The 21,539-nt window shown below is 37.5% G+C and overlaps 1 protein-coding gene across 4 annotated transcripts; it reads left to right on the forward strand.

Moving 5' to 3' along the window:
• The first annotated feature begins 1,773 nt into the window (after positions 1-1,773).
• Positions 1,774-21,041, forward strand: brsk1b (BR serine/threonine kinase 1b). 4 transcript variants are annotated; one of them, XM_082177436.1, is made up of 19 exons: positions 1,774-3,165; positions 4,643-4,737; positions 5,100-5,185; positions 5,348-5,488; positions 7,215-7,331; positions 7,410-7,443; positions 7,554-7,622; positions 7,717-7,863; positions 8,231-8,262; positions 8,903-9,088; positions 9,875-9,972; positions 11,359-11,509; positions 12,467-12,527; positions 12,989-13,595; positions 13,700-13,748; positions 16,134-16,257; positions 16,382-16,595; positions 16,677-16,766; positions 17,722-21,041. In XM_082177436.1, the coding sequence occupies exons 1-19, from the start codon at positions 3,078-3,080 to the stop codon at positions 17,937-17,939; spliced, it is 2,607 nt and encodes an 868-aa protein (XP_082033562.1). In that variant the 5' UTR covers positions 1,774-3,077; the 3' UTR covers positions 17,940-21,041. The 4 variants fall into 4 exon arrangements, with proteins under 4 accessions (XP_082033562.1, XP_082033564.1, XP_082033563.1 ...); XM_082177438.1 differs by having other exon boundaries at positions 1,777-3,165; positions 13,310-13,595; positions 17,722-21,040; XM_082177437.1 differs by having other exon boundaries at positions 1,777-3,165; positions 8,924-9,088; positions 17,722-21,040.
• The last annotated feature ends 498 nt before the right edge of the window (positions 21,042-21,539 follow it).

Genomic DNA, 21,539 nt, shown 5'->3' on the forward strand with positions numbered 1-21,539 from the left:
TGAGTGCCTTAAATCTTAAATCTTAATCTCATATCCTCCACTTCTACAGTTTTTTTTTTTTTTTGGTTGCATTCACTCATTTCCCAAAGTCATCTTGAATGTTGAATTGTCAATAGGCTACAGCTGAAAAAAATGAGAGAACACCACATAAGCTGACTTCATAAACTGATGTTGATTTTCCTAAAATGTTTTGCCCCGCATTATGTTGATTACTGTTCCCTTTGGTTGGGCACTTGGAACTTTGTTTATAGGCTTGTAATTCTCTTTCTATTGATGCAGCGATTCAACAAGAAATCAGTTAGGCCTATTTGTGGTTTCAAACGAAGAGTAGTAAGTTATTAATTTGAACAATAACAATTTTATTTCCTGTTTTTGTTGTGCTACTACTGATACAAGACAGCAAATCACACTTTAAAACATTAAAACAAAGCAATTGCTTAATTTGTTCATGCTGCAATGCACTCTGACTCTGGGAGTCATTAATTCTGAGTAGCTACACTAAGTCAAGAGTAAATCTAAAGTAAATGATCAAGTACTCTATACAGTTCTTTTTTCGTTACTAGAATGCTTGTGTAAGTGAACTATACTAAATTGTCAGTACAAAATACTATTCCAGTTTTTTTAAGGCAATTCACACCCTGCTTTCAACGAATGTCCTACATTCCTTTCCATTTTAAAGTCGACATGAACACCTGAACACCAATCCATAGAGGAGGAGTGAGAACAGAGATATTTTCGGTTGTGAAGCTGCTAGACTAGGTAAGAAGGTGTGCTTTTGCTTGGAGGTCTGCCAGACAGGTAGAAACAATAACTTTACAAAACCTTGTAAAGCATGTTGGAAGATTACTGAATTTGATCTTGAGAAGATATATGTGAGGTAAACTATGCTAAGTGAGTTGAATGTCCATGTGAATTCAACAGGAATCACTTGCATATCTCATTCACATAACACAGTCTAAGAAACCCTGAATCTATAGTCAGAAGATGTGACAACTTTCAAATGTGAACCATTGAACTGACACAAGATGCTAAATATATTGAGTTTCATAAATAGCCTTCAATATTTAAAAATATATTTAAAAAAGAGATAGACCAATGCCCCCTGCTGTCTGGACCAAGACAGCAGGCAGTATCAAGGACTACGATACTTTTCGCTATGACAAATGTTTCTGGGTAAGATTAAGAAAGAAAACCTAACATACATGCGCATTAGATGGCTGGGAGATTTTTCAATAACCTCTTGCCTGAACACGCCCAATGTCTTTGTCTCTACTGCCACCTTGTGTTCACATCTTAAACGGCAGGGATGGAGCTTTAATTTCAGCAATTAAAGAAGTAGTTTTACTGGAGAACATACAGTTTCTTAATCTTGCTTGCTTAAACCTGGCATTTTGTTGCCTACTATAAATATTGTTGGCTTTGTGACTAATTATTTTCCTCTATTTGCAAGTCACTTTGGATATGAGAGTCTGCTGTAAATATAACAAGGTTAATAACTACCCTGTAATGATGCTTATTCCTGTAAAGCTGTGGTTATATTTTTTTCAAACAATAAAAAAAAGGTTAAAAAAAAAAGGTAAGAAAAAAAAGGCAGTTAGTCCATAACTTATGACGACAAATGGATTGAAAACATTTATCTATCAAAAAAAAAAAAAAACCTGACAGATGTGTCCAATGACAATAAAGTACGGGATGGGTTCAATAATGTGAGGGACGTGCTCTCGGGCGGAAATGGGGTGGGGGTTTAGTATGACGAGCATATTCGATGGGAATCGCGAAAGGGAGGGGACGCAAGCAGCGCAGAACCCGGATGCTGATGCTGCTCGTGTCGGATGGGGAAAAGGAATACTGGGAGAGTGAGAGCTAGAAAACAGAGAAAGGCCCCACTGACAGAGGGACTGATATCCTTGCGGTCACCAGGCAAGCGACGCGAACGGATTAAAGCCAGGCGGTTTCAAGAGACTGTAACGCAAACTCGAGAGAATGAGTCCGCGCGCGGTAGCCGAGGCGACGGGAGGAGAGCGAGAGAAGAAGATGCTGTGAGATGCACATAGCCAGCGCGAGCGGGAGGGAGGGGGAGAGGAGGCTCCTACGCTAGTTAAAGATGCTTGTTTTTTGACCAGGAATGTGTTCCGTACGCATAAAGCAAGGGATTTCTGCGCAAACCCTATAGTTTACAATAGCGCAATGTACACTTGACACGCGCACTGTGGATTAATAGGCGGATTCATGTGACGGAAGACACTGAGGCTTTCTTTCGCGAAAGGGTGGCTGTTTTCTCCCACATTTCCGGATGTGAGGCCTGGAAGAGACCGTAGTTTATATCAGGCACGGGACGCTCATCCTTCACATCTACACTTTGATTCAAATTAAACGAAACACTTTGAGGAGTCGTTGACAAAAGAAGGAGGCACTAAATATTAGACAGAATATTACGTGTAAGGTGTCACAAAACCGGATGTGCGGCTCTTTCGCAGGATAGATGTGGCCAAGTTTTTAATAAATAGGTCACTTCCAGTTTGACAATAATGGGAAGCTACATAAATATATATTTTTAAAGATAAAATACCGGCGAAAATAAACAGATGACTGAACCAGGCTATCTAATAATCCCGTTATCTTTATCTGACTTCAATATTCATAATAATTTCACTGGTACTCATAACGATTAGCCTATCTGATGTAGTCATATAGTGTTAGCCCATATACTGAGATATTTAACCGTGTCCCCTCATCATTCTTCCATCAGACACCACAGGCCTTCCAAATCGCAATAACAGTTGTAATTTGGCAAATAGGCTCGGCTGGTCGCGCACCCCCTGTAAATTTTTGAGATTTTCGAACGGAACATGTTATCGATCGATTTCCAGGAACTTTGAGGAGACGGCAGGCAGATGTTTGGGAGTAGGCCACGGCACTGACATCACGCCTCAGCATCCCTGTGTCATCTTCGCTCACCGTCTGTGATGTCTGTACGGCGGAGTTATTACGTGAGCAGGACAGGCACCAGTGGATACATTGTGAAAATACACTGATTTACCCCTTTATATTGTGACACGAAATCGCTGTCGAACGAAATGTCCAGTAAGGAGTTGTCGGGGAGTCAGGCAGCTCAGTATGTCGGGCCCTACCGACTGGAAAAGACGCTGGGGAAGGGCCAGACAGGTAAGAGCGTTTCCTCTTTGGGATATTAGTACTCAGTTAATGCATTAGAATACATTCTGCTCTACTTCGCGCTTCTCATTCAAGAATTAATCTATTGAAAGTTTGATTCTGCAATAAGCAAAGCAGTTAATGCGTTTTCAGGGTTATTTCAGCTGATGAAATGAAATGAGGCACAGAAGCAAGTAAGGGCAGCGATTAAGGGAGGAAGATTATTTGATCTTTTAGGCGTTTTTTTTGGTCACGTGACAGTAATTCATCTGAACAGTTTAAAACCCTGAATGTGATTGTAAGCTTGTTTTCTAATTTATTTATTAAAACTCCAGTTATTTATTTAAGTCCAAATAGTAGCTAACTAGATATATTTTCTTTATAAAATTTCTTTAGAAACAATTATTCACTGTTACTAGTTACTGTTCATTTGCTTTTAGTTCTACTATCCTATTAGATACAAATATATTCCTTCGTTACTTGGAATTGCAATTAATTGCAATGGGAATATGTGGTTCAGATATTCTGTTCACTTCTGACTATATGTAGGCCTATGTTATTTCCATTGTATTCAACTGTTCAATAGATTCTACTTACTAGTTACTAATTTAGTAGTTAGTAGTATATTTATTCTAGTAGTTATACTAGTGTAAATTTATTTGATTCCAATGCAGTACGTATTTATGAGACTTACTATCCAAATTGTTGTGTGACACTTTTTTTCTCACTAGCTACAATCACTTTTTTTTTACCCTGTTGTAGATAATGACTAGTCATCTTACATTAAATTAAATAAGTAACAACTGGAATACCACTGTTTTATAAACAGGCACTAGTATCTAATCAATAAGAAAACTTGAATTGATTACTTAAAATGAATTTGTAACAAATTGCAATTTGTTACCAGTAATGATGAAACGGGAAATATAACTACCGGTAGTAAAAAAATTCAAATGTATTTATTGTTTACTAATATAAAAAGTTAATAGTAAAATTGAAAATGATTCCCGTCACTACTAGTCATGCAAACCTGGATACTAGTTAGTTTTGAGGAATGACAATGGCTTGCCACATGATCTGTTCTGAATTCAAAGGCCACAGAGATCCTGTTTGTCAGTACATTGTTAATTGAATGTGAATGTGCGCAAGAGTGAGGGATATAGATCTATGCATTAAGATGTAGACACATTTTTGGCAAGTAAAAGAGGGTGTCCCATTAATGATTTATGTGATTGCATATATGAACAGTATGTACTGATGTTTTTAGGATATCAATAGTGTTTTTGGTAGTACTGCATTTTCTTCAGGTTTAATAAGAATTTGTAAGTGAGTGTTGATTATATAAAATTGTGCAGTGTGCAGTCTGAATGTTGTTGCTGTTATATGTTGCCGACTTTTCAGTTTCTGAAATCTCATCTGGATTTTAATGTTGTCCACTTTTGGAATGAATGCATCTAATGAAGAATGACCATCTGTGTTCCTCTTGCAGGTCTGGTGAAGTTAGGAGTTCACTGTATCACAGGACAGAAGGTGGCCATAAAAATTGTTAACAGAGAAAAGCTATCAGAGTCTGTTCTTATGAAAGTAAGTTTTGCATACAAAAAATTAACAAAAATGGAAAAAGTTGCAGTTTTTCCAAGTCATGCAGCCTTTTCCTGTTTACGATTGCTCTTCAATAACACAGCAGCTGCATAACTCCAACTGCTTTATTGACCACAGTTTGTGCTGCATCTGCCCTAATGTTCTGTGCTAAAGGAATGCAAGACTCTCCCTGTTCAGTCATTTTTGTCCATGTCTACTGTATTGTCAGAATATATTGTTAATATATTGACTTTTAGTTCACACCTAATTTAGTCATCATCTTGCTTGGTCTTTTCCTACATTGAAGTTGCTCCTTTCTCTATTCAACTCTCATTCAATTTCCCTCGCTCTCCCCGTTTCTGCAGGTGGAGAGAGAGATAGCTATTCTTAAACTAATAGAGCACCCTCATGTCCTAAAACTGTATGATGTGTACGAGAATAACAAATATCTGTAAGTACTGCTCTGTTTCTCCACACATCTGAAGCATGCCTGGTCTTGTCTTGTCTTGTCTTGTCTAGACTTACATCCTGCATTCTGTGAAGGTGTGCTTGTGTGGACAATTTCATGTGCATCTATCTCTGTGCATGTGTTTCATAAATGTCTTTCTCTCAGGTATCTAGTGCTGGAACATGTGTCTGGTGGGGAGCTATTTGACTACCTGGTAAAGAAAGGCAGATTGACCCCTAAAGAAGCTCGAAAGTTCTTCAGACAAATCATATCTGCTCTAGACTTCTGTCACAGTCACTCTATATGGTAAATGTCTCTTTATGTTTTATTTAAAGTGCTGCATACACAAGTTCCTTTATAGGCATATGTTTTCATAATATTTTTGCATAATCAGCATTCTGTAGCAAGTGTTGCGACTTTAAGACAACGTGGTTGTGTGATGACATGAGAACTGGTGGCCAAGTGAAGTAGACTAAATTGACTAGAATTATTTCCATATATGTGTGTGCCAGTTTATATATATATACAGCGGTGGAAATAAGTATTGAACACGTCATCATTTTTCTCAGTAAATATATTTCCAAAGGTGCTATTGACATGAAATTTTCACCAGATGTTGTTAACAACCCAAGTAAGCCATACATACAAAGAAACAAACAAAAATAAGTTCAGAAATTAAGTTATGTGTAATAATGTGAAATTACACAGTGAAAAAGTATTGAACACATGAAGAAAGGGAGGTGCAGAAAGGCATGGAAAGCCAAGACAACTGCTGAAAACTTACAGTAATTAAAAAGCAATCCAGTCCCCTGTCAGTGGAAATTAATAACAGCTGGTTCAGTCCCAAATGATGGCCTACAAAAAGGTCTCATTGCCAAGGTGTCACACAAGACACATCTCATGATGGGTAAAAGCAAAGAGCTGTCTCAAGACCTTCGCAACCTAATTGTTGCAAAACATAATGATGGCATTGGTTATAGGCGCCATTCTAAGCTTCTGAATGGTCCAGTGAGCACTTTTGGGGCCATAATACGGAAGTGGAAAGACAATAATTTCACCATAAATTTGCCTCGACCAGTGCTCCTCGCAAGATTTCTGATCGAGGAGTGAAAAGAATAATCAGAAGAGTTGTCCAAGAGCCAACACCAAGTTGTATGGTGTTTTTAGGGTAATGTGCACTGCCATTTCTCCTCCAAATATGGTGTGTATTATGGCATCCAAACAGTTCAATTTTGCTCCAACATCTGGTGAAAATTTCATGTCAATAGCACCTTTGGAAATATATTTACTGAGAAAAATGATGACGTGTTCAATACTTATTTCCCCCGCTGTATACACATATACTATAGCACATATACTGCTGTTCAAAAATTGGGGTCAGTACGTTTTTTTTTTTTTCTTCTAATCAGCAAGGATGCATTAAATTGATCAAAAGTGACAGTAATGACATTTATAATGTTATAAAAGATTTCTATTTCAAATAATCCTGGAAAAAATGCATTACGGTTTCCACAAAAATATTAAGTAGCACAGCTGTTTTCAACATTGATAATAATAAAAAATGTTTTTTGATCAAATAAATCATCATAGAATGATTTCTGAAGGATCATGGGATACTTAAGACTGGAGTAATGCTACTGAAAATTCAGCTTTGTCATCACAGGAATAAATAATATTTTAAAATGTAATTAAAATAATAAAAAAACAGTTAAAATGGAATAATTTTCTTCAATATTACTGTTTTGACCAAATAAATGCGAGCAAGTATAAGAGACTTCTTTCAAAAACAAAACTTTTGAACGGTAGTGTTCATAGTTTCCAAGGTTTCTTTTTTTTGTATGTTGAGCGTCCTCTTTGTATCAAACAAACAAACAAAATGTTATAATTTATTCTTGTAACATACTGCAGTGTGTACAACACAATCAATTAATCATTCTTATACTGTAAAGGAATTCTGGTTTCAGATACTTCAGGAAGAACATTACAGTTTACAAAAATATACTACAATGCTGTCATTACCTTTATTTACCAGCCACAGAGATCTTAAACCTGAAAATCTCCTGCTGGATGAGAAGAATAATATCAGGATTGCTGACTTTGGCATGGCCTCCCTACAGGTTGGGGACAGCCTGCTGGAGACCAGCTGTGGGTCAGTAGTTTGTGTTTATGTGCTTTTAATTGTGCTATTGAAGATGAAGTATTAATGCTCTGTGTTATGTATCTGCAGATCACCCCATTATGCATGTCCTGAGGTCATCAGGGTAAGGACGGAGCATAAGCACCATATGTTTGAATGTATAAGTCTCATAGATTCAAATCTAACAAAACAGCCAGTGCTTATTTGTACTTAGTGTTCTTTTTTTATTTACAGGGAGAGAAATACGATGGACGTCGGGCAGATGTATGGAGCTGTGGGGTTATTCTCTTTGCTCTGTTGGTGGTAAGAAGCTTGCTCCATCTTATATTTGTCTCAAAATTGCTAGCTCTCGGTTGCTCTCAGAATTGTGTGTGAAATGTAACATCTCACCTCACAGGGAGCGTTGCCCTTTGACCATGATAACCTGCGACAGCTGTTGGAGAAGGTGAAGAGTGGAGTATTTCACATGCCTCACTTCATTCCTCCAGACTGCCAGGCTCTCCTCCGAGGCATGATTGAGGTCAACCCTGAGAAACGCCTCACGGTAAAGAACATGCACACAGTGCACCTCTTTTTATATACACTTATAGTGTATAATATATATTTATATATATTGAAAGTTTGGGGTCGGTAAAAGGCTGCATTTATTTGATAAAAAATACAGTAAAAACAGTAATAATGTGATTTTTTTTATTTTATTTTTCTATATTTTATTTTATTTTGAAATGTAATTTATTCACGTGGTGGCAAAGCTGAATTTTCAGCATCACACACACACTCACACACACTACGGCATCAATATATAACATTATAAATGATCAATTTAATGCATCCTTGCAGAATAAAAGTATTAATTTCTTAGTGTACTGCCAAGGCATATTTATGATACTTCTTGTTTTTTCTTTTCTCAGTTGGAAGAAATACAAAAGCACCCTTGGTATCAGTAAGTATCACGTGAGCTATCCTGAATAGTTTACAAAAGAAAATTCTGTCGTCATTTACTCACCATTTGCTGTATTTTTCCATCGAATACAAAAGGAGTATTGAAAAATAATAGAACACAAGATGCAAGAAGTGCTACTGGTGTATAGAGTCCGTATCTCGGTTCTCTTTGGATGCGGGATAGTTCAACTTGCAAAAATCGGATGAGGCCAAGGCACTCGAGAATTTATAAAAAATATAAAAAGTCTTTATTTATTTATGGCTATAACATTGAAATCAAAATCTTTGAGCAGATTTTATTCACATATCAACAGTTGTGTGACAAACAATAGTATGTTTGTCAAGCTCCACAATGTTCTGTGTAACATAGAATTTTTGGTATTGACCTAAATTTTGTGTCAAAAACCTAAAATCATTTAACATCATAGGTTCTCAAATGTCTTGTGATAAAACGTCATTGCCATATTTAGGAAATAACATCTTAAATTTGGTTCTGCTCATATGCTGTCATATGTTGAAGATTTGGAGTAGAGTGCACAAGTCATAAGAACCACTGTTCAGGTCTTCTCTCGGTCTGCAAAAATTCTTCTGCGTTCCACAGAACTATTCCAATAAAATCAGATTTTCTTTTTTGTGTGTTGTTGTGTGTCTTTCTGTCTCAGAGGGGGCAGGAATGAGCCGTGTCCAGAGCAGCCACCCCCGAGGCGTGTGTGTGTGAAGAGGATTCTGTCTCTTACAGATCTGGACCCTGATGTTCTGGAGAGCATGCATTCCCTGGGCTGCTTCAGAGACCGTGTCAAGCTCACCAGAGACCTGCAGTGTGAAGAGTGAGTCTGAACTTCTGTGTGTGTGCTCAAGACATTTCAGCCTGTTTTTCAGAAAAGAATCTGCTTGTTATGTCGTGACGTAAGGAATGCTGTTTCTGGGTCCAAGCTTCTACTCATTTCACTTGAGAATACTATCTCAAGATCCATTTAGTAGCGCTATTTATTCATATTAGACATTTCAGCTATGCATTTACCGTAAAAACATACGGTGTACACTGCAGTCTCCGTGGTCATGGCGTCCTGGACACAAATATTTTAACGATTTATAAAAGATGAATCACTGTCTGGCCATCTGGGATTTTGGTATGTAGATAGAGGTTAGGATCATAATTTTCTCTGTGGTATTACATCACATTGTGAGTGTATTATAGCACCGTTTTTTGTTTTCTTTTGGCATCTGATGACGGTGACGCGTCAGACTAAACAAGTGGATAGTGCACAACCATAACATTTTAAACAAGATCAAACTGACCTTAAAGTCACCATCCTTATTTCTTATGGATTATTGCATTGTTTATTATAAATGATTTTTTGCATGTGGAACCGCCCTACATTTTGTTCTTGTACGATAAGCCATTTCACTTGGATATACGTCACAATAGGGATGAAAAGGCTATCGCAACTTCTGTTTCATGCCGACTTTAAAGGAATAGCTCACCCAAAAATCATTTACTCATTCCAATCCTGGATGACTTACTTTCTTCTGTGAAAGAAGATATTTTAAAGAATCATTTTGTCGATACAATGAACATCATTTGGGTCTGACTTGCATCCCTCCCTTCCCAGAGAAAACCAGGAGAAGTTGATCTATTACCTTCTGTTGGACAGAAAGGAGCGCTACCCTAGTTATGAAGATGAACATCTTCCCCCCAGAAATGATATTGGTGAGTGAATTTTTGAAGTTAAGGTTTGTATGTGTTGCTGTCACTTCCAAAGGTAGCCATTGAACACCATGAGAATAGTTGGTAACCTAGAAAGCATGCTGGTGCTTTATGCCTGAAAGTAAGCCAGTTTCATTTAAGGGCTCTAAGGCAAAACGTGATTTGTAAATGTAACATATTTTGAGGGCTTGTTCCCCGAAATAAACAGATCAAGACCATACCAGGACTAAAAAGAGATTTCAAGGTGGAGAATCATCATCATTAAGAGCTTGACATGGTTGTTTTAGGGCAGTGTAGTAGGTGGGAGAACAGGTGCTGCAGGTTGGATCAGGGCGGGACTTTCCTAATGTTTGCTGAGAAAAAGTTGTCAATCTGGAGTCGATGCTGACATGATTTTTCACATTTACCATATACTGGCATAATGTTTGTTTATTGAGAGGCTTATTATTTTAAAGGAATGTATCTCCCTGATTGGGCTGCACAATTATTTTGAAATAAAATTTGAAATAAGTTTGTAAATGTAAATGTAAATGTAAACATGACAAATAAAATAAATATATACAGTATATTACTATTCAAATATTACCATTGTAATCTAAAATGAAAAAGCTATTAATAATAATAATAATAATTATTATTATTTACATTAATTGGGACAAAAAAAAGTTTTAGTTACAATGTGAGGTGTTTCTTTTGATAAGTATACCCAATTGCACACCCTTAAAGTGTAACTATTTCTGTTGGCCAAACACAAATTTAAAAAGAAATTCACTTGTGATTTTATAGTTTTTGCACACCCTATTTCATTGTGTTTTTAAATCTTTTTGTTCTTTTTGCCTCAATATCTAAGCTGCAGCAAACTGTAAGAAGTTCAGTGTTTTTATATAGCAGTTGTCACATTGTTTGCATCAAGGAGAGTTGAGAGGCAGGATCTAATTCAGCAATCCCTTTATTTTACTAAATAAGCAAAATAACAGATATGCAGGAGCACCGGATCAACACAGGAGAACAAGATAATTCGTGCAGCTAATGCCTGACTAATAATACCTTACTGTCCATCATCTCATGCTGTGACTCGTCTCTCATATAGGCCATGTTGTATGCAGATACTATTTACCCTGTTGCCTAGAAGCGTTGTCCCGCATCAGCACACTGAAAAGGACTTCTTTTTCAGCTTCTATGCTTATTTCCCTCCTAACACTGTAATACAGATAATCTCTGCTGCATTGCAGTTGTATATTTTATATATAGTTATATATAAAAAACAAACAAACCTTCGATTCCTTTTGGATATAGTAAGGTTTGTAATGTGACTTGTTCATGAAGTGTACACAGTAGATGTTTGTGTTACAGTGGGTGTTGTGTGTGTTGTTGTGGTTGTGTGATCAGATCCTCCCCGTAAGCGGGTGGACTCGCCCATGCTGACCCGTCATGGGCGCTGTCGGCCGGAGAGAAAGAGTCTGGAGGTACTGAGTGTGACAGAGCAGGGCTCTCCAACACCTCCCCGCAGAGCACTGGATACCTCTGCACATAGCCAGAGGTACATGCAAACTGTTTAAGAGAACTTTGTATAAACCTTCATCTGAAAGTCAAGCTTGATGTGCCCCACAAGCATCCGCTGTACAATTCCAAGTGCCTTCCAAAAAATGTGCTGGTAAAACCTTAAGGGGTGAACTCACAAATGAGTTGCACCACTTTTGAGTATGATATTTTAATGAAAATGTGTGTATTATTCAGTTATCAAGCACAATCCAGTATAAATATGCTGAAATAGGTAAATTAAGTATTTAAATTAAGTTCCTCTACTGTTATATTTTCAAAACTACCATGCATCATTTCTATGTAAATAAGGCTCATTATAGATGGCACCTTATTTCGTAATTTAATTTAAAAGATCCTTGTGTAAATGTTGTATTGATCAGTGATAATGGCAACAGTAAAGGGCATTCTTCACGGTACGCTGTAGGTGAATTTGTTTTCTTACAATCTTATATTTTCTTCCATGGTGTTTTTTTACCACAAAAGCTAAATGCTAGTTGTGAATCAATTAATCTCTGATTGGTCTATGAGACATGGCCTCCGTGAAAAAAATCTTTTATGTTGTTTGCGGCATCCCCTTCCTGTTGCTGGCCACGTCTCTCATGTGCCCTCATTATAATGTCGTAATAAGGAGTTCCCAGCACATGAATGACCAAGCGAAGTCATGGGAAGTGGGAAACTTACAAATCTAGACGATTCCTGAGTTGCCGAATTGTGACGTTGGAAGGGGTGTGTTGATTTCAACATGGTGAACTGAAAACAAAACATTAATTTATAATATAGATAATATCATATAAACCACAATGTATAGAGATCAGTGAGTGGATGCAAGCCTGTTGTGAATGGTGTAAAGTTAACCATTCCTTTCACAGACTTTTATTGACACTATATCTAAGTAAATAAACATATCCATGAACATAAAGGGATGTGTGACTGATATGTCCTGGTGTTCTGACAGGTCTCGATCAGTTAGCGGAGCTTCAACCGGCCTCTCATCCAGTCCCCTCAGCAGTCCTCGAGTAAGTTACTCCACACTTTTTGGCCATACTGATATTGCATTAGAAGTAAAATGCATCTATGCAGTGCTCAATTTACTATGGTAAAAAGTATTGTGCTTGTTTTTGTTATTGTGGTATGAATAGCAAAGCTGAATTGCTCTTTTTATGTTCATCTAACTCATACTGTCCTCATACTGGAGTCATTATTCACACCGAAGACATGCACACAAATATATTATTTAGCTTGTATTAGCTTGCATTTTGCACATTAATGTCCTAACAATTGTTTACTAATTTATACTAGATTTCACATGCCTTTCAAAGCGCTATGCATCATTTTCCTAACTCTTCTCAGTTGAATTCTAATGTTAATAATAATCATATACCATAGCTTTCATTAACGCTCATGACCATTGCTGTGTCCATCTCTCCATTCCTCTTTCCCTCTCCATCCTTCTATCCTTTCTCTTCCTACCTGTCAGAGCCCAGTTTTCACTTTCAGCCAAACTGAAGTCACCTCTGCTTCCACCGCCCAGTCTAAAGACCCCAAAGCAGGAAGTTCCACCACACCCCGGGCGTCCCAACGCGTGCCTGAACAAAAAACCCAGACCCTACCCTCAAAAGCAGCGTCTGACCGTCCACACCTGCAGTCTATGAAGTCCCTCCCCCTGCAGACTCCTCCTTCTCCTTCGCCTTCCCCCTCTCCGCTACTGTCCCCCATCCCTCGCTTCTTCTTCCCTGCTCCTTCTGTCCTGAAGTCTGTCACTAAGACCATCTATCCTAACTCTGCCCATGTGTCGCAGGTCACCCCGCAGGGCTCCCCACTTCCCACCCCTCTGGGGACCCCTGTGCACCATCCCCAGCACCCCCCACCCACCCCGCCCTCCTCCTCCTCCTCTTCTTCCTCCTCACGAGCTGAAGGGGGTGGTGGTGGTGTGGGTGGTGGTTCCCTGTCCCTAACCCCACCCTCCAGTCCTGGGGGAAGTGGTGGAATGGCTGCCAGTAGTTCAGCCCACTGGAGGACACGCCTCAACTCCTTCAAGAACAACCTTCTAGGATCGCCACGGTTCCACCGCCGAAGGCTACAGGGTGAGAGAAGCGTCAACCAACATCTTATTATTGTTAATCAATCAAACATCATTGAAAGTCAAACATCACTGTACATTTTTTGATTTTCATGTTTGTTTCAATAGTTCCTACATCAGAAGACATGTCCAGTTTAACTCCAGAGTCCAGCCCAGAGTGAGTATTTAGAGGAATAAATAAATACATTTTCATTTAGTTGTATAGCCATTGCTGGATATTGTTCATGTTACATTATGTAAAGGTAAACTGTTAACTAAAACTATTAAAAATGTTTTTCATTCATTTAAATTAAGAAAAAAAAAAATATGAGCTGAAAAACAGAAAAAATGGAGATGTTGCAACTAACTGAAATAAAATAAGTTTGTTGAAGTACTAAAATTACTAAAACTGAAATAAAAATAAATAGCTAAAGTTAAATAGACTGAAAATAAAATAATTCAGAATATTAATAAATACTATAATAATACATAAATAACACTGTACATTGCAATGTTGTGATTCTTAAATTCACTTGCAAAATTTAAAATGTCGAATTTTAATATCCGCCATTTTAAATTAGTTGAATTGTGAAATTCATTTTTGACAATGAATTTTAATATAATATCTTTAATTCATAGGTGGAGTTTTAATTTTGTGGCAGACGGGGTATAATATTACATTTACATTTACATTTACATTTAGTCATTTAGTCATTAAGCAGACGCTTTTATCCAAAGCGACTTACAAATTAGGACTAAATTCAGCGAGTCATCATGAAGAGGCAAAAAACAACAACAACGCAAGAAGTGCTCAAAATACGAAGTTCAGGTATTATTCAGAGTAGCATAAGCCTGATAAGTGATGTTTCAAAGGGAAAGGAAACATCACTATTATATTAAATAATAAAAAGGAATTAAATAATTAAAGGATTAAAAGTGTTGAACTGACTGACCCTCATTTGTGGAGCAGTCCAATGTAAAATGATTTACGCAAATATATAACATTTTCTTCATAAATGAAATTCAACTACGGTGTCCTCAGTGGCTCAGATGCCAGTAGTCTATGGAGACTCTTATGTTCGTTAGTACATTCAATAACAGAACATTTGTAATGTTGTTTTGGCGCAGACATTGTATATCTCCAGCTGCTACAGTGAGGAAACAGAAATGGCGGACAGCTGCGGCTCACTCAGGGCGGTATCTATGCTAACAGCCAGTCACCAGTTATCACCACTCATTGGTGGGGCTTCCCCCTACTCTTAAGTAAATCGGGAACCGCTCTTTTGTAGAGACTGTTTATGATTATGGGGATTATAAAAATTGGGTGGATTTTTACCATTATAGGCTGGTTGTTTACACATACTGTGGACACAAATCTGTGTTCAACCACCTTATAAAAGTGAATTTTGCATAATAGACCCCCTTTAAGGGAATAAACAAATAAGGATTGTAAATGAAGTTCTATCTAGGTCTAATTGTAGTTATGAAGTAATCAATTTAAACTATTTGCAAATAATATTTTGTTTTAAAATGTGCACACAATCACTCTTATTCGTATGTCTAATATGTCGAAAGCGCAAACATTTCTTGTCTCGTCACATTCAGTTATGAATTACATGAATCCTAATAGCTTATTTTCAATTCAAAACGGTAAAATTTCATGAAAAGTTGAGTAGTTTGCATCACTAGATAGTCTGTGTCTGTCGGTTGCTGAACATTTCTATCGTAAAACAATTGTCTAATACTTACATCTACTTAAATCTTTCCACGAAGTCTCATCGCGTTGTGACAGTGGCAGTAAGACCCGCTTTCTTTGATATGATTGGCCATCTCGATCATTTTGACATTGACTAATGCTGTTAGACAGCGGAGGCAGAGCAGCCTAAAAATGTCTACATGTGCTATGTACCATAACTTCAATGATGATACAGCAACAACCTGCTCCTATGGTTCAGTATGTTTGTTTTGAAGCCTTTTCAGCATATTTGGCTGCTTTTCCCTGAGCATGTATAATTCTAGGAATGAAGACAAACAAGACTTATGGTGACAGTATTATTTGTGCACTTGCAGATCAAAGATAACACTACCAAATAACTAAATCCATTAAAGGGATAGTTCACTCAAAAATGAAAATTGTGTCATCACTTACTCAACCTCGTGTTGTTCTAAACCTGTATGGGTTTCTCTGTTCTGTTGAACACAAAAGAAGATATTTTGAAGAATGTCGGTAACCAAACAGTTGATGGACCCCATTGACTTCCATAGTGGGAAAAAAAAATACTATGGAAGTCAATGGGGTCCATCAACTGTTTGGTTACCGACATTCTTCAAAATATCTTCTTTTGTGTTCAACAGAACAGAGAAACCCATACAGGTTTAGAACAACACGAGGTTGAGTAAGTGATGACACAATTTTCATTTTTGAGTGAACTATCCCTTTAATGATGCTATAAAGTCTCTAATGTGTATTCTGTGTACAATGAAATCCATGAAGCAATAGCAATAATGTGTACTATCTGTGTTATGTGTATTTATCTGCATATATTTTTGTCTTTTGCTATAGGCTAGCAAAGAAGTCGTGGTTTGGAAATTTCATCAGTCTGGAGAGGGAAGAGCAAATTTTTGTGGTGATCAGAGACAAACCACTAAGCTCCATCAAGGCCGACATTGTCCATGCCTTTCTATCAGTTAGTATCTTTTTAGGATTTTCTAAACTTTCTTTCTATCAGTTAGTATCTTTCTCTTCAGATCCGCTTTGTTCATTCTTTTTTGAAGATTCAAACTTTGATGTACGTCTCTGTTCTCCTCTAGATTCCCTCCCTGAGTCACAGTGTCATCTCCCAGACAAGTTTCCGGGCGGAGTACAAGTCCTCTGGAGGTCCGTCTGTCTTCCAGAAGCCTGTCAAATTTCAGGTTGATATCGCTTTCTCTGAAGGAGAGAGAGAACGAGAGAGGGAGAAAGAGAGAGAAAGGGAGGGAAGGAGGGAGACTGGCATCTACAGCGTCACCTTCACCCTATTATCAGGTATTTAAAAAGACGAGAGAGCCTGTGTCATGTGTCTGCATGTGCTGTGATTTCTACAAATGTGATAATATTGTTTTGCAGGTCCTAGTCGCAGGTTTAAAAGAGTGGTAGAGACTATTCAAGCTCAGCTTCTCAGTACACATGACCAGCCCTCTGTGCAGGCGCTTTCAGGTGAATGTACCACTCCTACACCTCCATCTAAAAACATGCACTCATTCACACAACATTAAGGGGCGGTTTCACAAACAGGGCTTAGATTAAGCCAGGATTAGGCCTTTGTTCAATTAGGACATTTAAGTAGCTTTTATAAACATGCCTTAGAAAAAAATAACATTACTGGTGTGCATCTTGAGACCAAACAGTGGCACTGACAGTGCAAGTTACTTTCAATTAAAACAGCTCAAACATGCATTTTAGTCCGGGACTAGCTTAAGCCTGGTCTGTGAAACCAGGGGAATATGTATACATTCATTTATGTTCAGGTTTTTTCCCATTTCATTTTATTAAAATTTTTGTATTGCATCAGTTTTTACTCAATCAGTGCTAGTTTCAGTTTATTTTTTTATTTTATTTTTCATATTTTATGGGAGTCAAAGTTAATGTGCTGATGTTACATTATGATGAAGATGATGATACGGAGAGTTTAGCAGATCGTATAAACAGTTTTACTTTATTAAAAGAAAACAAAAGAGTGACATCCAACACGAAACCAAAAGGAAACAGCCAGTGCTCTAAACAGCCAAAACAAGACAATTAACTGAGAGAAGTGAAGGCATTAAATACACAAGATAATTGAACTCAATATGAAACAGATGTGAACTAAACAATGAAACAATAATAATGAATATATATAGTGACATTTACATGCATAATGGGGGTGAAATGTGAAGGTTTCACATTTCATAATATACTATGTATAAGAAACTATAGTTCATTTTAGATTTTATTTTCTTTTATTTGAATTTCTATCAGTGAAATGTGAAACTTTTGATAATACACCATGTTTCAAAATATAAAACTAAAATTAATTAAATTAGTTAATTAACTTTGATGTGTATTTGAATGAACAAAAATGTTTTCAACCACTAGCACATTCTCACCCTGATGTTTTATTTTCTTCTCCCAGATGAGAAAAATGGGCTTTCGTCTCGCCCACCCAGCACACCGACCCGTCAGAACTCTCATCGCTCCGAGGGCGGAGGTGATCGCGGTGAGCGGGCAGAACGCAGCGATCGAGGAGAAGGGAGCAGTATTGGCGGTAGTGCGAGTGTTCTACAAAGGAAGGGGTCTGGCAAGGATAAAACTCGCCTCCTTTCCTCAAATGGGACCCAGTCTCAGCCCTAAGTGAACTAATCAGACATACTATTGAGTGGGTGGGGACAAACCCCTCCTTTGATTCCCCCCAGACACGACTCCCTCAAAGTCCATCTGCACAGTACACAACAACAGGTATACTCAGCCCTGATTTTCACATCACTTGCAGAAACCCTGGGATTCAACTGCGACAGAACAGTCAGGAGTCTATCCACATGGAAGTGTTCTTAAATGCAAATATTCATCTGAAGAACAAAGAAATTACAAGGATTTGAAAAGTGAAAACGAGATGTATCGCTGAATATAAACCCTAGCTACAAATGATTTCGTACACTACAAACAAGGAGTTTGACATCAATGGTCATATCAAGTGATCTTATGGCAACAAACTATACAAACCGAGGAACAAACACCAAGTGGGACAGGAAAGAATGTCTCCCAAACTTATCATCATCATTATCATAATCATCATCATTATCATAAGCAAAATCGAGCTGCTTGAGGTAGATAAAAGCAAACAGAACAGGAAAAAAGTGGGAAGTTCTTCATTCTAATTACCACTTGGAGCACAAAAAGGATTTCTAAAACACTGTGTAAAGTAAAGAGTTGGATTTTTTTTTTTTTTTTTTTTTGAATCAGAATCTAAATTTTGTAACCCAAAATTCTACTATAGTCCTATGTGACTATAGCTTTATGAGCTGAGTGCGGATTATGCCTTTAGTGAGATGTTAAGAGTTGAAGAGATAAGCTATGTTAAACATTGATCCTTGTAGATCCTGAACTCTGTGATATGTTGTAGATCCAAAATCAGTCAGTGTCAGATATGCAGTGGAGAGCTGCCCACTGGATGCTGCTGTTGGAAACTGTAAAGATTGGGCTGTTGTACGTCATTGTTCTCAGTTCTCAGAGTATCTCAGATTCACCCCACTCACTAAGCAGGGCACAGAGGGATGAGCAGGCATCTATAGATTTCCTATGACATGTTCACACAGAGACCGAACAAGAGGAACGAAATAGCCACAGTCACTCTCTTGTGTCATATAAAGAGACAACATGAAGAAAAATGTTAAAGCCTTCTCCATCTTCCCCTTTTTTTTTTTTTCTCTTTTATATTTATATTATATTTTTGAGCTGAGATGTGAAATGTTTCCATAAAAAAATGAACAAAGTGAATGTCAAACAACAAAAATAGAAATATTTACATTTATTTATTTATTTATTTATTTATTAGTGTTCAGGCTGGTCAAGTTAAAATGACGAGAGGAAAAATGAGCAATTTCGAAAATGGCAGTAAAACTTCCAATTTGTATTTGTTGTATGCTACAAATGTCCTTTCAAAAAACATTTCAACTGCCTAATTTTCTCCATCTCATTTTCATTTCATTTTGAATAATAATAAAAAAAACTCACAAAGGAGTAAACTGGAGAACAACTACCAAGCAATGACTCCATGCCTTGGATGTCTCCCACGGGGAAAAGATTTCAAAACCCTTAAAGGATGTACGACGTAAAGACTGAAGTGAACCTTATGGAAGCAGAGGAACAAAATAGAGGGAACAAGAAGGAGGCCCTCTCTGTTTGCTCTCTTTTCGAATGTTACCCAGACAAGAGCCCAAAGTTTCGGACTCGTGCGTACCGGGCTAGCCCTTTGTACGAAATGCGAGCAGTATTTTGTCTTTTTTCACACATGCACACACACACACAGACACAAGAAGACTCTCCTTCTCAAAACTGACTATATGAAACAAAATGAATGATAACTGGACTTTGAAACTGGAATGCACTGTCCTAAAAAGAGAATTGTATTCAAACAAATAGTTGTCCCTTTCCTCGCCCACCCACGGGAATCAGTGAAGTGCTCTCTTAAGTGCAGACTCAGGATCAGAGGGGCTTTTTAGCTCATTACGTTTGTGAATGAGGGGAATCTGATCCTGAATACCCACTTAAAAGCTCTTTCTCCAATGAGCCTCTGCCCTGAAGCCCAGAATCTGACAGTAATGCTCCTCTCTCTCTCTCTCTCTCTCTCTCTCTCTCTCAGCCTCTGATCCACTCTTTTCCTGACGCAAGGAGCACTAAATGTAAACCAAGGTTTTGCTCTGGTCCTCCCTCTGCCACCATCCCGCAGCCATCACTTCCACTCTTGCCCAAAAATAGCATAGTGGAAATACAAATACACTGAGCTTCGGACTGTGTAGTCATCAAGCAGCTCGTGCAACACCAAGAATTGAGTTTGAATAGCACATTAAATATATATCACTACTGTTGAATGTTTAGGAGCATTGTTCATTAGATATAATAAGGGGTATGTTCTTATTTTAGTACACTCCAAATGCCTTAAATCCACATATACAAAACTGTCAGCATGTGCGCTCTCTAACGTGCCCAGTCACTTGCAGAGGAATGCCAGAGCAAAACCCTGAAGATGTTCTATGTTCAATTCTGTTAGTTCTCAGGCAGGGTAAGTCTGGGAGTGTGCAAATACAGACTGTCTGGACACCAGCTCTGAGTGAATGTGAAATACACTCCAAACACGTTCTCTGTGTTCATGACACTCTCCTGCTCTATATGTCTGTCCCTTTCTCTTCCCCACATTATGCACAGAATGATATTCTGTTTTTGTTACTCGCCTCACACATACAGCACACTTATCACATTTCATATGTATTAGTCTTCACTTATTTACCATACATTATATACCTCATCATGCTCCTGTCCCCCAATCATAGAATTATACTTTAGACCATCCCTTCCATCTTCTCTCATTATATACATATGTCCTGCCTGCCCCCAATGTATGCTCACCCCCCCCCCCCCCCATCTCTGTTCATTGTAAACAGAAAATATTACTCGTATCGTCATTCTTTATCCATTCTATATTCACCTGAGGATTATTGATTATCTTTGTCGTCATAACTGATTACTCCTCTTAAGATTGTAAAGCTGTACTCTTTCTTCCCCATTGCGCACAGTAGGAAAAAAAATTTCATAAGAAATGCAAGTCATTAAATTGGAGTGAAAAAAATAATGACAAGAAAATAAATGTCTGTGTTATAATTTAAAAAATGAAAGTGCACTATTATTGCCTGTGATAAAGAACAATAAACAATACAAAAACTATTCTGTGCCATTATGTTTTCTTTTGTTTTTGTTTTGTTCTTTTGTGCAACTTGCTTTATATTGCACAGAAGAAACAGCACTGCATTGAAATACAAAGAACATTAAATGAAAAGAAAAGGTAAAAATACAAACGTGTAAACGAATGACACAAGATAATATCATAGTCCTCAAGATATCTATTATAGCCTACTTATGAGTTTAAGAGATTTTACTGTACAGGCTAATCTACGCAAAGTGTTAAGATATGTTCTTGTGAATAAAAATTTGTAATGCAAAACAGCAGTAAGCAACAATTTGCTAAAAGTTTGAATCACATTTTATAAAAAGATATATGAAAAATTATCTCCAAGAGAATGCATCTAATTGTATTGATAAAATAAACGAAGCAAAGATTCTGCCTCAGGTTTACAGAAGTTGGAAGCATCGTAAAAGTTAAGGCTATTGTGGGAGCAAATTGGATAGCTATTATCATGCAGTATCTGAAGATTTATATAGATATTGTGTTCGAAATGC

The sequence above is a fragment of the Leuciscus leuciscus genome (assembly GCF_965113295.1).
Source record: "Leuciscus leuciscus genome assembly, chromosome: 1".
Taxonomy (NCBI): Eukaryota; Metazoa; Chordata; class Actinopteri; order Cypriniformes; family Leuciscidae; genus Leuciscus; species Leuciscus leuciscus.

What these genes read in the sequence shown, in the direction of transcription:
- brsk1b (XM_082177436.1), top strand. Translation starts at nt 3,078, where the DNA reads ATGTCCAGTAAGGAGTTGTCGGGGAGTCAGGCAGCTCAGTATGTCGGG. An exon ending in ACCCTGAGAAACGCCTCACG is followed by an intron (nt 7,864 to 8,230) that starts GTAAAGAACATG and finishes TTCTTTTCTCAG; the next exon opens with TTGGAAGAAATACAAAAGCA. An exon ending in CACCTTCACCCTATTATCAG is followed by an intron (nt 16,596 to 16,676) that starts GTATTTAAAAAG and finishes ATTGTTTTGCAG; the next exon opens with GTCCTAGTCGCAGGTTTAAA.